Source organism: Nothoprocta perdicaria, unplaced genomic scaffold (assembly GCF_003342845.1).
Source record: "Nothoprocta perdicaria isolate Ctin4 unplaced genomic scaffold, notPer1 scaffold_74, whole genome shotgun sequence".
Taxonomy (NCBI): domain Eukaryota; kingdom Metazoa; phylum Chordata; class Aves; order Tinamiformes; family Tinamidae; genus Nothoprocta; species Nothoprocta perdicaria.
Window position 1 is genome coordinate 3,331,923 of NW_020456021.1, and position 17,558 is coordinate 3,349,480.

General features: G+C 36.0%; 1 protein-coding gene across 1 annotated transcript in view; it reads left to right on the forward strand.

The window, feature by feature from the left end:
• The window catches only part of MYO6 (myosin VI), a 65,870-nt gene that overhangs the window by 37,567 nt on the left and 10,745 nt on the right, over positions 1-17,558 (forward strand). Inside the window, 12 exon segments of the mRNA XM_026051251.1 lie at positions 3,069-3,107; positions 3,874-3,967; positions 5,526-5,656; positions 5,798-5,875; positions 6,795-6,924; positions 7,658-7,748; positions 8,623-8,773; positions 10,221-10,429; positions 10,773-10,851; positions 12,894-13,054; positions 15,619-15,648; positions 16,167-16,205. Of these exon segments, the coding sequence (XP_025907036.1) occupies positions 3,069-3,107; positions 3,874-3,967; positions 5,526-5,656; positions 5,798-5,875; positions 6,795-6,924; positions 7,658-7,748; positions 8,623-8,773; positions 10,221-10,429; positions 10,773-10,851; positions 12,894-13,054; positions 15,619-15,648; positions 16,167-16,205 (1,232 nt within the window).

Sequence of the window (17,558 nt, forward strand, 5' to 3'; positions counted from 1 at the left end):
CTCATTTTCTCCTTTCTTCTGCTTGTTGTAAAGCTGACCTTCAAACCTTGTCTTCTCCAATTGTTTTCTGCATCCCTTTCTCATTCAGCAGTTTTATTTTAGCTGGACTATTCCAGCTCAGGATGGCTAGAAAAGAGAACTGTAGGGGAATTGTGAGAGGAAAAGCTGGCACAACCATGTGCTGCAGGTAAAGTTTTCAATCTCATGGACTTATTATTGATAGAGTTGCTGAAATTTCGGCAAGAGTTCTTCTCAGCACATCTGGGCCAGATCCAATGAAGGATTTAGATGCCTTCAAATCAGGTGCTGCAACATTTTGGTTTGCTACCTTAGCTAAGGCCCCTGCAACCTCAAAATCACATTGGTAGACAACTGTTGTGATCTGCTCTTGGCGACAKCAGGACAATCCAAAAAGACACAGGCTGAGTGATTAATAAAAACAGACYTTTTCTCCATTCCTGCTCCTTCTCAAGGTTACATGCATGAATCAGGGCGGTGAGATTTCTTCTTTCAGAATTATATCTGCTGACTTAGTGTTTACAGTGGTTCTATAAGAATGCAGAGTCTGAAAGGAAAAGAAAGGATGCTACCCACACTTGTTTTACATGTAGCAGCTGTAAACTGCTGCAGTATTAAGTGTTTTATCTCCAATATATTTTCCTTAGCAAACAGCTATTGACTATTCTGCCAGAGGTGATCTTCCTCATTCCCTCTGGAGCTGAGCTGTTACACAGCAAAAAAKAAGATTTTGATGGGGCCAGGAAGAGTATAAGAGTTGTAGTGCAGTAGCTTTGGTTTTTACTGGAAATTGGACCGCCTTTTCCCTGAGTTTTACTGTCAGGATTATTTCTTCCTCCTCTTCCTTACAACTCAGTGGTTGTAGAATTATCCTGTAGCTGTTATTTTAATACAAAATGCCTGAAGAGAAAGCAGCCTGAAAGCAGAAATGCATAAAGATACCCAGCTTCCTGAACAAGACCTGCAACCGTGCCATGTCTGTTGTAAGGGAAGCTGGGATAGTGTTCAGAGCTTTTATTACTGCACTTTGAAAGTGCAAGCGACTGCAGGAGCTGTGAGATGATTTCTACCTKGAGAACCCTTTGGGTTCTCAATTCCTTTTGGCTTGAGCTCTGCACATCAGTTGCTATGGACAGATGATTGGATACTGTTTCCCAAGGAGAGGGTAGAGCAAAAAGGAAAACGTTTAAGTTAAGCAGCAACGGAGTGGGAGACTTTCTGAATTGTGTCTTGGACTCCAGTGTTCACCTCTGCACCTAGAACATGACTAAAGTCCTTTTTGGATCTGGCCCACCAATCTATAATTCTGTGAATGTTTTCAACTTTCATGGCATTTTGAATGTATGTGTTACTTCCAGTAATTCATTTAGTGTTACCTTCCCAGACAAAGCACATGCTACTGATGAACACTAATAGCCTTGAAAATTTCACTTCATGTGGCATAAGAATATGTTTTCTTAGCTGCATGAAAGTTTCAGCTCTTCAATTTTTTTTAATGTTTCAGTATATGTCACTCTAGAACTCCTCTAACTGCATCACTTATTAGATGGTATTGCAGATACTTCTCTTTGCAAAATTCTTAACAACATCCTTTCCTTATAACTAATTAAAATTAATTCATGTAAGCCAGCTGAGGAAATGATGAACTAATTTATCACATCTATTCAAGAGTTTGGGCTATAATTTTACCCTAATATGATAATGATGGATTAAAATGCAATAATTCACAGCAGCAGTAGTTTTAGTAATCTTCCTTATTCATATGATCATTTCATTATTGAAACTAATTAGTGACTCTGGCTTATTTCTTATCAAATTGTGAACATCCAGGGGGTATAAGGAGGTGTATTTTGCTCTAGCCAGAACTATCTTTTGATGGTAGAAATTAGGCTGTTTCTTCAAAAATAAAGCATCAGAAATTTAAGAAAGCATGAAAATTACATGCAAAGGAGCTATAAAAGTATTTATCAGTGAGAACTGAGGAGGTTATCAGTGTTTATCATGCACCTTATGGCACTCCCTCCCCTTTCTAACCGTACACATGCAAAGTAAAAAACACATTTTTATCCACTGGAAGGAAGACTGGCAGCTCTAGGTGCAGCGTATCTGCTGGTACAAATCTGACTTCTGGGATTCAAGGTAATTTAAAAATCTGGTTGCACACAAAGAAAAGTCAAAAGTCATATACTTTTGATTTGATTTTAATACAGAAAATGAGGATTATATTAAGGTGTTTAGAATTCTATCTTACATTAATCTACATAGTTGATTTTATGAGTGAACTAGACTGTCATAATAGTAATTTATATAGTACAACAGGCATATCTATAAAGCATAACTCTTATTTTTGATATGGTTCTGAAATATTTAAGCCCCCCCCCTAAGTATGTTCAAGAGCAATTAACTCTCTTTCCCTCATAGTGTTAGTACTATACTGTTTTTCCAAACCATCAACTTCTGTCTGCTGTCACCACAAATTGCTTAAATCCAGCCTGAGTAAATGTAGTTTAAAATTAGGACTGTACTCCATTTAATTTTCAGCAAAGGAGTTTGGAATAAAAATAAATAAGTGGGTAATGACCTGTAAAGGAAATTGAGCATATCTGTTAAATGTGTAAATTATAAAGATATATATAAAGGTATATATTTGATATAGATTAAATTTGGGTTTTCAAAATTTTAATGACTTTTTCTATCACTGCTGGTCAGTCTCATTTCCTGTATAACTCTTTTGGATTTTTTAAATATATGTATTATTTCCTTTATTTTTCCCCAATGGATTTCCATTTTTTTTTGTTAGCCAAATTTCAGTCTCATACACATGGTATTGGTAAATTCAACACAAGCTCTTYCCTCAGGATCATTCATGCACTCTTGCATGATTTTGTCTGTTAAAGATTTGTGAGCATTTGATTTATCAGTTTTGTCTTATCTACTAACAATCAACATGCATGTGGTAATGTGGTCTCGCTGTACAGTTTGCCTGGTTTCTTAAGTATCATGCAAGATACTCCATGGCAGTCTTTTGAAATACCTGTTTCCTTTTGCAGACTCAGTTAAATTTGCTTCTTGAGAAGCTCCACAGTACTGTAAGTATAAATACAGATGCCAATTCATTATTTTTTCTTCCCAGTGCTTCTCACATAAGTAGTAATCAGTCATCTCAACAAAGTGGCTTCAATTAAATGTCTCGTAATAAAAAATAACTTCAGATTTTGCACTTATGTGGTGCTTCTGAATTGTCTTGCTGTGCAGCTTRTGGGTGTCGATTTGTTTTCTTTTCAAGGGGATGGAAATTTTATTGTTGAACAAAAGTTATCCCATTTAACAGTGTCATATCCTACTTAAATCCTTCAAGGCTACAATGTCCTTTTCTGTTAGTTTCAGTTTCTTCCTTTCACTGCTCATTGTTGATGACTTAATCCGCAGAAGATTTAGAGTTGTGCTTAAAAGTAAGATAGCCAGTGTATTAATAACTTCCGATTTTATGTTCCATAATGTAGTTTAAGATGTTTCAAGTCCTTTTTCTGATGTCCCTGACATCAGGAGGTCATTAAGATGTCCCCTATTACGTGAATTCTGGAGAACTGAAATGTTTAGCTGATACAGCTGTAAAGATGATGAGTGTAGTAGAAACTGGAGTGGTACATCATAAGTAGATTTTTTTTTTTTTTTTGTAGTGGTAAGAAATGAAACTCAAAAGTTGAGGTGTCAATTAATAGCTTCAGCATTGAGATCAGTTAAGTTTTTAGAAAKATGTTATTTTACTTTTTTTATTCACTAATTCTTAAGCAATTGTTGCACGATTTTAAACTTCCTGAAATAGATTCTGCTAACCTGCCCTTTTGACAATAGGGATCAAGCTTTATTCGCTGCATCAAACCCAATTTAAAGATGACAAGTCACCATTTTGAAGGAGGACAGATCCTCTCTCAGCTCCAGTGTTCAGGTAATGTGTGCATCTGATAGTTCCCCCCTTCCTCCCACCCTTCTTTATTCTTTGGAGTGTTGTGGTTTGACCTAAATCTGAAATACGTGAAATGAAAACAGTATATTTACTAACTTGAGCTGTTGTTTTCTAGAAGGTGAGTTATTTAGGTCTTTCAAACACTAATTTTGATTCTAAGTAGCTGAGGCTCCTATTTTAGTCAAAGGAGCTGTAGTTAATGCAGCCTAGGAAGTGATTCCTATGAGCAGCCATAAGACCTCTCCTTTGCCAGCAGAGTTATCTTCATCAACTGCTTCTCTCTTGATTTTTGAGAGTGTAGATACTGCATACATGATATTGGGCCATGTATTTGGATTTAAATTTACATTTACTGATCTGGAGCTGAATCCCATTTCTCAGTGTTCGGGCCACAACGTTACTAGGTCAGCAACTCAGTTCAGAACCACAGAATTCCTTTGACTTCCTCTGGCAAGCAAAGTATTAGAAACTCACGTGTGCACTTAGAGACAGTTACTGTTAGCTCAGGTATGTAAAATAATGAAGCAGGTCAGTTTTTTTCCATTTGCTTCAAAAACTGGAGTCAAGTAAGTTTTACTTTTTCAAAATTACTTTATACCATTATTAAATTGATTTGGAACTAAACTTTCAACAGTGGGACTGCAGTATAATGTTTCCTATTATGTTATGTACTGTAGTGTTAGTGTGATGCTGTGTTTTCCTTATACTTGAAATGCTAGGTGCTTTCCAATTTTCTAGCTTTATTTTCCTCATTTCCTATATTTTTGTCTCTTAATATTTTCATCCTCTTGAAAATTTTTCTTTTTTTTTTTTTTTTTTCACTTTTGGAAGTCAAGAGACATTTCCAGGTTTTGCAGCTGCTGCTTTACCAAGTCACCATATCATGTTACATTGCAGTCACAAAGACTTAGCAACTTTTCAGCGATTAGGATTTCATTAGCATTATTATCAGTTGTTTTTTTAGGTTAGGCATGTGACATGTAAAAGACAGAAAAGTAAGAAATGAACTTGTTTTATGTTCCATGATAACAATTGTAATATTTTATAATAGACTTACAAGTTTAGTTTTCTTGGTGTCCTACTTCAGCTCCTATTTAAATGAAGATCAACATAGTAAAACAAAAGACACTAAAAAAAMCAGCTTTTTAAGAACATAGTAACAAACAACATAGTAAAAAAATGTAACAGAGAAATGTTAAAAAAAAAGTGACATCAACAGAAAATCCGCTGTAAATGGTAAAATATCAAAATAGTGTTTGAGGAATTAAAATTACATCTTGACAACTGATACYTAATACAGCAAGAACATGTGCTGCAAGTGCACTTGTATTAGGCACTTTTTAGTAAAGTTGATGACATCAACTTTGGTAAAGATGCCATCATGAAGAAATGCCAGAGGCTTGGTTGATTTTTTGATGAATTGGGTTTGGAACAATATTTTTGAGGCTTTGTCATGAACTACTGTTTATCATAAAAATCACTGCTTTGTTTGCATTTTGCAAGGACCAGCTTTTATGTGTATGTGTTCTTATGAACGTAGGAATGGTGTCTGTTTTGGACTTAATGCAAGGTGGTTTCCCTTCACGAGCTTCATTTCATGAACTCTATAATATGTACAAGAAATATTTGCCTGAAAAATTGGCTCGATTGGATCCTAGGTTGTTCTGCAAGGTAAGCTAGAAATTAATTCTTCTGCCATACCATCAAGGGCAGAAAATATATTCTGTATGTTTTGGGGGGAAGGGATTTTTGGAGGAGAAAGATAACAAAATCTTTTTGTTGTTTTGTTTTGTTTTCCTCCCTTTGTTTCAGGCACTATTTAAAGCCTTAGGATTGAATGAAATAGATTACAAATTTGGGTTAACCAAGGTGTTTTTTAGACCTGGCAAGGTAATGTGGCTTTTCTTCTTTTATTTAGAGTTTATGAATRTGAATCAAAGAATAATTAACTTTGAAAGGGACCTCTGAAGGTTACTTGGTCAACACTTTTCTTAAAGTAGGGCCAACTTAAATAATGTTGTTCAGAGCCTTTTGTAAATACTGATGAGTTCCTATGGAAGGAGAAAAAGGAACTCCTCATAGTTTTGTTGCTAGTTGCTATATTTTTAAAASAATATTTGTTGCTTTGTATTTCACAAGTTTTCCTGTGTATAAGTCACTTAGAAATGTATTTAGGACTACTAAAAAGAGCAAGTCAGAAGAAGGAAATTTCCACTAAAATGTTCATATAGCTGAAATCTCTTCCTATGATCATGAATACTGCTGTTGCTACGGCAGAGAAAGAAGTAGATGGTGACTGTGACTGGAAAGGAAACTTAGTTATAGCTGCAGAACAGCGTTCTTACTGTCATAATTATCCATGAGTAGAAATGCAGGRTTTTCAGAGAAGTTTGCCTTTAGTTGGACTTGTACACGAAGATGTAAAAAATTAAGCAAATTAAGTTTTCAAGGCTTTCATTTTTCATTAAATGCAGAATTTGAGTTATCTTACAATTATGGAACTCCAGAGTGATTATTTAGAAAGTAGAAAACCAAATCATTCCTTAAAATATCRTCAGTAAATTTTAATTTTTAATGATTAAAAACTGTTTGAATTGTTCAAAACCTCAAGCATTTCACATCAATTAAAAAAATAGAACCACCAATTCTGTTATCAGAATTATAACTGAAGATATTCATAGCAGCTTGTCTGAATTAACCTAGTGGATAGTTCATTGTTTTGTTTGCATTAAAAATATCATCCTTGGTTTGCTGTTAAATAATGTCTAGCACTTTCTATTCTCATTTGTAAATCTGATTTTGTATTTAGTTTGCAGAGTTTGATCAAATAATGAAGTCAGATCCGGATCATTTAGCAGAGCTAGTTAAACGAGTCAATCACTGGCTTATCTGCAGTCGCTGGAAAAAAGTTCAGTGGTGTTCTCTCTCTGTGATAAAATGTATGTATTTTATATTTTAATGGTTGCTAGAAATATAGCAAAGCAGTTAGCAATAGCAGTTAGCAATATAGCAGTTAGCAGTTACTGTGTTAGGTAAATATAGGAGGGCTTAAAGTGGATGCTTATAAAAGTGGTKCTGGTTGGGCTGTATCTCCCAGCCACCTGTGTCCAGGCTGCTTAAATTGTTTGTGAAGCCTGGCAAACACTTGCATGGGAATAACCACCAGTTAAAGTTCTTGGGGAGACTCTTTGACATTGGCAGCAAAGAGCAGCAGTTTCAACTCTGAGCTGACAGCACAGAGCCGTTTAGTTGACCTTTGAGGAACTGGCTGCATAGAAATTGTTAATGTTCAGGCAGTAGCAGCACATTTGGAAACACTGTCATGAATCTTGGGGCAAATGTGTCTGTTCCWGGAGTTACTATTGATTAACAAGTAAGTGCAGGTCACTACTGATGTGCTCTGCCTAAGTACTCGGCCTGCTTTGCTCCCTGTGCAGTGGCAGCAGGGCAGTGATAACTTGGTTCTGCCGAACTGGGTCCCTAGAGATGCCTGTTTGCCCCCACTCAAGASTTGTGGATTCTGCTGTCTACTGCGACCTAACAGAGCTAGTTTCGAGTACAGATTGTCTGCATRCAGTTTGAACTATTGAGTGTGTGAGTAATACAGAAAACATAGGAGTTCTGTTGAATTGTTTAAGCCATTGAGACTCAGYCATTCTTTTTGTGTTGCAGTGAAAAACAAGATAAAATACCGAGCTGGAGCCTGCATTAAAATACAAAAGACTATTCGAATGTGGCTTTGCAAGAGAAAGCACAAGCCGCGGTAAGAGATTATTCACTTGGTTGAGTCTCTTGCTTGTAGAAAATGTCTATTTTAAAACAGGTTCTTCTGAATGTAAGAGTTCTGCTATGCTTAACCAAGTATATCCACAGTCATAGAATGATATATGATTGAAAGGGGCTTTGACCGGTGCTGCCTTCTAGTTGTGTTGCCCAAGGATGAATTAACTGAATCTGACCCTTTCATAAGAGATGTTCAGYTTATTCATAGACCTCTGCAGTGACAACTGAGTAGGGCTAATAACAGAGCTAAATCTTTCCTTAGGTAATTCAGGACTTTCTGACCTTTAATCATTCTCATTTTCCTCTGTAGCCCTCCTTTCTTCCACTTCTGAGCAGTAATTGTGTGTTCTCTCTCTCTTTCCGTCTTGAAGTTAAGTAGCTGTTAGCGTTAACGTTATTGCACRGAATACTTATGGAATAAACTTTGGCTATTAAGCACTCCGGTCATTATTGTTCTTTAGTAAAGACCCAACACTCTGTCTGTCCTTACAAAATGTTTTCTTTTACATCCTTTGATACTTAGGCATTTTACCTTGTTGCTTCTGTTCATTTCCCTAAATCCTTATGCTCTTCTTCTATGCTCATCTTCAGTGATTCGATTTAGTTTCTACTTGTGGTTTTTCCTGAATATCTGTTCAGTGACTTCTTTCTTCCTAGACCTTCTGTATAGATTTATAACTTGACCTTCAATATTATTTCTTAAAGGAGCTTTCCTGGACTTTCTTTCTCTTTTCCCAGCCTTTTTTTCCTTTTTTATTCTTTTTTTCCTGTGGGATTTGAGGACTCATTATAAAATCAGAACTATACATCTATAAACTAATCTGAAGATGCATTAAACTGTCTTTCATTCACAGAATTGATGGCTTGGTAAAAGTGCGTACGCTGAAAAAGAGACTTGATAAGTTTAATGAAGTGGTAAATGCTCTGAAGGAGGGGAAGGCAGAGACAAGCAAGCAGGTCAAGGAGCTGGAATATTCCATTGATGCTTCAATGACCAAAATTAAGGTATGCCATTAACCAGAGAAATGGCCTCTAATTACTGAAATCTATTAAAACTTAATTTCAAATGGATGGTGGACTTTGTTTGTTTTGTTTAAGAAGAGAATGCACTCTGGACAAAGATTTTATGTTGAAATGTCTTGCTCTAGACATCTGTGGTAGGGGCCTCATTTTTCAGAGTCACTGGACACTTCTAAATCCTATTTGGAGTTACTTGTGAATGTAGCTGAAATGAGTCCTAAAATTGGATGCATAAATCTTCATCTGTGTTTCAATATGCGGTGACACTATGAGATTGGTGTGGTTAATAATTTGCTTGTTGCATTTATTCCCAGTGATGTGTATTAGCAGTATTTTAAATTAATCAGGGCTGAAACTTGAACAGTTTAATAGTAATAATAAAATAACATGCTGGGTTTTAAATTGGTCAAAATGTATAGTTCCCTTCTCTAATAGAAATAAGCCAAAGTGACTGTTTGCCTCAAAAAGGGTCACCAAACATCCCACGTCACGCTTGCTTATCGTCTTTTTGTTGTTTTCCTCTGTCTGTCTCAACACAAAGAGTAAAGGAAAATTGAGAAAGTGAAATTAAGCTTTAGCAGCCAGTTAGATTTGGAAAGATATGGAACAAGGGTCATTGCTTTATTAAATATTTTCATCATGTTATTTGCTACTTGCTTCATTTTAAAAATATTTTAAAAAWTTTTCTATTGTACTCCATTATTTTTACCATAGGTGCTACCATAATAAGAGAGCATATTCTGTGCTTTCATATATAACATGAAATTATTAATGATGCAGCTAAGTTAGAATGCACATAGAAGCTCCAAGCTCTCAAGATGGTAAAGTTTAATTTCTGTTGCTTAAAAATRACAGGTTTCAGAACTGAGGGCAACTTTTAAAGAGAAGTCCTGCCCGGAGCCAGTGATAAAAATAAAAACTACTTTCTATGGTTTTAAATGAAAGAAAAAAGTAATGTATCCACAGAATTTAAGAAAGAAACACAGAAAGGTTGAAAGGTTGAGGACCTCTAGACATCTGGTCCAACCCCTCTGCTCCAGCAGGGACACCCAGAGCACGGGGCACAGGGCGACATCCAGGCGGGTTTGGAAGATCTMCAGAGAAGGAGACTCCACARCCTCCCTRGGCAGYCTGTTYCAGGGCTCTGTCACCCTCACAACCACAAAGTTTTTCCTCCTATTCAGGCAGAGCTTCCTGTGTTTCAGTGGCCATTGCCTCTTGTCCCACCACTGACTGCCACTGAAAAGAGTCTGGCCTCATCATCTTAAGAAGTGACGATGAACACCACCAGGAGAAGTGGTGTTTCTCCTCCACTGCTCTCTATATAAGTTCATTGTAGTGCTCAGTGTTTTCATAGCACTTTGTATAATTTTTAAAAGATGAAGTACAAACTCAAAGGAATATTCTCCCTTCTTATATTTTCATTCTACAGACCACTATAATGACAAGAGAACAGATACAGAAAGAATATGATGCTCTAGTTAGAAGCTCTGAGCAGCTTCTGAGTGCTCTGCAGAAAAAGAAACAGCAAGAGGAAGAAGCAGAGAGGCTGCGACGCATTCAGGAGGAAATGGAAAAAGAAAGGAGGAGACGTGAAGAGGAGGAGCAACGCCGAAGAAAGGAAGAAGAGGAAAGGCGTTTGTGAGTGTGGGCTAAGTTGCTACTTCTGAAATCAGAAGTGAATTGGAAAGGCACTTTGATGAACTTGTCTTTAATATTTTTTCCTCTAAATATTTACATTGTACGGATGGTCAGAAGAGAGTAGGGAAGAGATAATATGAAGCAACAGGGAATATCGTCAAACTTGGAAAGTTTCTTGACTTTATGTATATTGTCTTTTCAGCAGAACAGTACTGAATTCTGGATTACTGTTTAGTTTTATGGAAGATGCCTTCACATTTCTTGTTCATTTGCATCGTAATATAATTAGCAAAAGATATTTTTAAAATTCATCTTCCCTTTCCCTCCCTTGCTTTTGTAATAGGAAATCAGAGATTGAGGCAAAGAGAAAACAGGAAGAGGAAGAGAGGAAAAAGAGGGAAGAGGAAGAAAAACGTATGCAGGTAATGTTTACCTTTATTTTCCAAAAAAATCTTTTCTACAACTTAACATTCTCCACCTGAAACTACTGTGTCTAATAGCGTAATTTTGTAAATGGGTCTCAAATTTGTATAACAGTGTTGTATTTGACAGTATTTAATTTAATCCAACTATCTAGAAATAGCCCTACGTTATGCTTGTTTATTTTTAACTGCAAATATTGTAAATCTTTTTAGTAATACCTGTGTTGCAGCAGTGCTCTTGCTTACAGATAAACTCTTGTTGGCATTTACTAGATTGGGGACTAGCAGTTTCCCAGCTGGGACTGGGAGACAGTTGAAAGCTCACAGATTTTATAGACCAAAATTGTCAACTACTGTAAACAGACTAAAACTACTCGGTTGTAGGTTTAATTTTTCAAATGCCAGATCTCATAAGCTCACTGAAGTGTCAAGCTTTACTGTACTAATCTCATAAATAGAAATAGTCCATTTGTAATAGGTAGTTTTTAGTATACTACATTCCCACATTATTTTATTGCTAAATTTTGGTAGAGTACTGAAGCTAGGATGTTCCAGGTGCAATTTGGAATTATGTAATTATACCTAAACAGTAGATTATTTGTCAGTAAGCTACTATTCAGATCACATATACAGAAGTCAAAGCTGAATTCAGGCTGAAAACTGGGTTAGATACCAGTTTAACTGTAAATGGTTTGGGAATATTGGTAATAATCATAGGATCATAGAATTTTAGAACCCATAAAGTTGAAAGGGACCTCTAGATATCATCTCTTACCTTTAGTAAMCTGGTACATGTGATTGGGTAAAATCCCTGCAGTTCAAGCCCTGCTCCTTGTGCCTTCGCTGCTGGCATTTGCTCCCACGCTGTCACTCAGAGGCACATTAGGACCCTCATCCCCKTGGCCTCTTGCTTTTTGACCTTGGCAGAGAGGAAGAACTCTCCTTCAGTGACCATTGTAACAACTGACAGGACAGGAGTTTTAAAAACTTGATCTGCCAGTGCATATGCATTTTTCTAAGGATAGCCTTTTTTTTTTTTTAATAACATTTTTAGATCTTTATATTTTCTTTATATTTTGTATTTTTATATTTTATTGTATTTTTATTTCTTTGTTTCTGCCATGTGTTGTATTTATAATTCAGGATGTAATTACGCTTAGAAACACTGCATTCTAGTTTTAAAGCAGGTAGGTAATTCTGGAGGGCATTTCTTTCTTCTGCATACAATTTATTACTTATTATCTCTCCATTTTTTGGTTGGTGCTGTTAGTTAATCTAGGATTCACAGAGAGGACCTCTGGTGTTACGTGCAAATTCACCATGACCAGCAGGGAGTGGCTTTTGCTTCTTGCCTTTTTGGCCCGGAGAAAAGCATTGCCAAGAAAGGCATTGCCAAAAGTTGGCATGTTTGGAAAATTTATATTGAATGATCAAATTTTATTTATTTTGCGTGCAAAACCTTTGTTAAATAATGATGGTAAGACAGGATTATAGTGTTGCTCTGCAGAGGCAATATATCTGGATGGTTTCCTCACTGCAGGCAGCCAGAATTATGCCAGTTCCTTAAATCTGGGGACAGATCAGGTATAAAGCTACAGACTTGGATACAATATAATGCTTACTGCTAAGTCTTATAAATGCCAAATGACAAWTTCAGTATATATTGAGGACTAATCATACTACTCATCTGAGTTTTACTAATTCTAAAAATTTCTCAAACCTAATTTTCATAATTAGTAAAGTAGYTGAGGAAAAACTTGATGTGTTTTTTATATAGCAGTGATTGAGATTTTAGTTGGAATAAGTAATTCAAATGATGAGCTCTAGTGGTGTGATAAACTATATGAGAAACAAGATGCAATCTGTAGCTTTTGTCTTTGTCTTAAATCACTTTAGAAACTGATCCTGTTTTTTGTTTTTTTAGTTCTAGTTTGGCATGCAAGCTGTAAATCTGTTGTTACACATGTTTCTAACCACTTACTTAAGTGATATTTTGCTTTTGCTTGGGTAAGATTAAAATTTTTTTTGTTTGTATAAAACAGGCTGAAATTGAGGCTCAGCTTGCCAAAGAACGTGAAGAAGAAACACAGCACCAGGCGGTTCTTGAACAGGAGCGTCGTGATCGTGAACTTGCCATGAGAATTGCCCAGAGCGAGGCAGAGCTCATAAGTGATGAGGCACAGCTGGATTTAGGATTGCGGAGGTATGGATCTCAATGTTTGAATTTCTGCTTTTGCTTTTCTGTAGCTGCTTTCTCTGAGAATGCTATAGTTTGTTTTATGTGGTTATATATTAACTGAATAGCCCTTTCAAGTGAACAGATTCATTTTTTTTTCTGAAAATTAACTTGTCAAATTCATTTAAAACCGCTCGTTTCTGCTAAGAGTTTCCCCATTGTGCTAATTGCTACCTCTGTGATTTAAGTTTATGTGGATATGACTGCAATTTTATGGGAAAGCATCATGTTAAATAAAACAAAACCTCATCCCATTTCTCTTTCTCTYCTTGGATCCTGGTGAGGATGACAACTGATTCATGATTTTTATGACCCATTCAAAGTAGGGACTAGAATTTCTTTAATGGTTAGCAAGAATAAAATGTAGAATTTCTRATACTTGAAGGTTTATTATTTATTTACTTTATCTAATTTTTAATTAATTTTAAGATGCCCTCTTAAGGCTGAAATAATGCTTATTTCTGTATCCTAACTGGTGAGTTTTAATAGCACAGAAAGGATATATTTAACATGATTGGTTTTGAAAATTTAACCTCRTTTTACATATTTCATCATTGCTGCATTGGTGGAATTTCCTGAGGAGTCACTGCGTGACTTCATGTGCAGATTCATCTTGCCTGCAGAGCAAGACTTCCTTGTGTATAAAGGGTGAATCCACAGAAGCTGTATTACCAGYRAATATAAATATATGKGTRTATATATGTGTGTGTGTATGTATGCATATGTGTATGTGTGTACGTAAAATTGATATGTGTTTTAACTGTGGTTGGTTGTGCGCCTTTGTTCTCAAAGTATTTTTAGGATGTGTTCTGCATACAGTTCTTCTTGGGTGATACTATAGAAGGACGTTTGTTTCTTGACAGTTAAAAGCTTATGAAAGGAACTTTCTTTTGTTTACATGTAAGTGGTTCTGATTTCAGATTAGTTATTTCAAGTATGATCAAGATTTATATAATTCTTATATATTTATATATTAAGCATGTGTGCATACAGGCACATATATATACTTGTAAATATCCATGTGATTTAATGAAATTTTACTGTCCAGCCTTAACAGTTTCTAAAGGCTCTGTACATTATTTGGGATTCAATGGAAAGTGAATCAGGGATTTTGCCTTTCTTTGTTATGAATCAGCTGCCATTTAGGGGCTTACCAGTATGGTTATGCCATTGGCTCGTTACATGATGCAAAAAAAACCTTCATGGATGAACATTTCTAGCGAGTTCAACCTCTCAGCTATTATGTTTGCTGCTCAGAGTTTTATTTAAATGCATAATGTTTCATAACTGAATCCCTCTGTGACCTTCCTAGGTAATTTTTTGTCAAGTGCCATATTAACTTGTAAAAGCTACCGCCAAAATTACTAGTGTTTTTGCTCCTAGTTGTCATAAAATAACTAGGTTATTATCTTAGATGTGACTCTTAAGATGGTCAATTGGTCCAAGCTGATCACTTTACAGGCCATGTTCTTGAAGATTTTTCCTTTTTTTCCTGTTTGGATTCCGGTGCAATGTGGAACTTGGAAGATGAAATTCATTGTAGCATTGCAACCTGGCAGGTCAAGAGAGGTGATCATCCATCGCCCTCTACTCAGCCCTGGTGAGGCCACATCTGGAGCACTGTGGCCAGTGTTGGGCTCCCCAGTACAAGAGGGATGTGGAGCTGCTGGAGAGAGTCCAGCGCAGGGCTACCAGGATGATCAGGGGCCTGGAACATCTGCCCTATGAGCAAAGGCTGAGGGAGCTGGGTCTGTTCAGCCTGGAGAAGAGAAGGCTGAGGGGGGGACCTCATCAGCGTGTATAAATACCTCAAGGGAGGCAGTGAGAAGCACGGGGYGGCCTCTTTTCAGTGGTGGCCAGCGATAGGACAAGAGAAAATGGCCACAAACCGAAGCACCAAAAGTTCCACAGGAATGTGAGGAAAAATTTCCTGGTAGTGAKGGTGACAGAGCCCTGGAACAGGCTGCCCAAGGAGGCTGTGGAATCTCCTTCTCTGGAGATCTTCCAAACCTACCTGGATGCAGCCCCATGCTCTGGGTGACCCTGCCAGAGCCAGCGGGGGTTGGACTAGACTGGACTAAAAGTGCCTTCCAACCATAAATTTACCTTCTTTTAAGGTAATAATTAGGTGTAGTTTCTTTTAGAAGTATACTCATTGATGTTTGTCAAAGAAAAATAGCCTGAAACAGTTCTGGCAACTGTTTCATCTCTTTCACTTGTGGTGTTCTGGGCTTACTATGCTGGACTTCTTGAGGTTCGTAGAATTCTCCAAAATTGAGAAGCCCTTGTGCTAAGGGATTTACTGAACACATGTGTAAATTAGCAGACATGATTAACAATTGAGCAGAAGTTACAATTAAACAATAGAGTTGTCTATTTTAATCTGTGCAATTTTTTGATAAATGAGTGGGTATGTGGTGGTGGTGATAGGAGTAATACARTGACCAACCATTTCCTCCTCCAGATCATTAGAAGACCAGTTAGGAACTAACTACCTAGTTCTCCCTAACATAAATATCTTCTATTTGCAGAGCCAATGGAACAAAGCCACAAATGACTGCGTATGATATTTATTTTTTCAACTCAAATATGCTAATAGAAAAGAATCTAACACTAATTAATTCAAAGGAAATTGATACTGTCCTCTCATAACTAGTACTTCTATAATAATCTTTATTAGACCACACTGTAAAATACCAGTAATTTGTTAAAATTTATACCCCCTGCTTTCCTTATATCTAATATACAAGTTAATAGTAAACTAATAAACTTWAAATGAATATTATTAGATTTATTATAATTAGTGTATATTTTTCACCAGCCATTTTTAMCCTCCTACATGATTTATTCCATTATAACAACGAATCGGAATTCTCTCTCTCTCTCCCTCCTTCTCTCTCTAYGTGTGTGTATGTATATGTACACACACATACACAAGAACTGTTATTACATAAAATTAGCATCTGTTTATTTTCTGTGTTTGAATTAGCTTCAGTTATGTTGTCAAAAGACTATTAYAGTCAAAAAGTCTGTTTTCCCAATATATTGGGTTTATGCTTACTTACCATTTTTTTTATAGGGAACAAATGGCCACAGAAATGTCAGAAATATTGTCTAGGTAGGTGAAAAGACAACACCAGATGAATCAGTCACTTTACAAAAATAATTTACAGGTGAAATGGATTGAAATAGAATTGAATTAAAAATAACAGAATTAATTGTTAAATGGTAAAGTGTCTTTTTTTCAGATAAATTTCAGATGATTTTCAGATGAATCAAAACCTTTTTGTGTTGACAATCATTGTCTGATTTCTCAGTAATTACGTTTTTTTTAATCGATTATGTAAAGAAAGAATAAGAGTAACTTGGTGGATAGTTATGCTGGTGTCTTGTCTTATTTTGATAGATAATGTTACTCAATCTTACTTCTGTCTTCACACTTCTTCTGTGGATGATACAAAACTGGACTCCACATCTTTTCAAGAACAATAAATGTTATTTTTATTAATTTATATATTTAATTTTTTCAAGTTCAGCATAGTATTGAATTCTCTAATGCTCATGTATCTGTTAGGAGCTTTTAATGAGATACTCAATTCAGATGTAATTCTATTCAAATAAARCAGGTTTTGAAAAGTACCTTTTAATTGTATAAAAAGCATTCTAGAACATGAAACAAACACTGCAGGCTGGGATTTATTTTTCAGATGATAATGGAGGACTTCATGCACAAAGTGTGAGTAAGAGAAAAAGCAGATTCAGAACTGAAGATATTTGCCCTGACTCCTACTAGTTTGTTCTAGAATGTTAACTCTTTGTTGGAAGGAATTGTTACAATGCCCTACTTTAAGGGAGWAATGGGAAGATGCTTTCTGTAGCCAGAGGACAAAAGGAGCATTTCTGACACTTGWTGTCTGAAACTTACTTGGAAACTGAAATTGTTTTGAATTTTTAAAACCAAATCTTGTTTTAAACAAGCCACTGTGCTGTATCAAGATCATCAGTCTCATGTGGTTGATATGTTTTCTAATTTTAATATTAAGAATTATGAACACAGCTGTTGACTAAATATGTTTAGTGTAGCGATATTTTAGAAATGGATATGAAGAATGTTGCGTGTAGTTAATATGGAACCATTTACATGTCCAGATCGCATATATTGACATAGTTCTAATGACACTGGTCAAGTTTTAATTAAAAAAAAAAAAAAGAAAAAAAAANNAAAAAAAAAAGACGATCAAAACACCTAAGTTTTGACCAAAATGAAAGGCTCTGTGCTTCAGTGGAAAATACAGAAGAATACTACATTTCAGTACGAATTGTCACTTTCTGTAGACTGCAAATTTTTGACTCAAGACTGAGTTTTTACCTTTGAAATTGTCATCTTTCTGATGCCTGGCTGTTACTGTCATATTTAGCAGTGAAGACTGACTGCCGGGCTCCTGTGCTTAAACTCATGAGTAGGACTGTA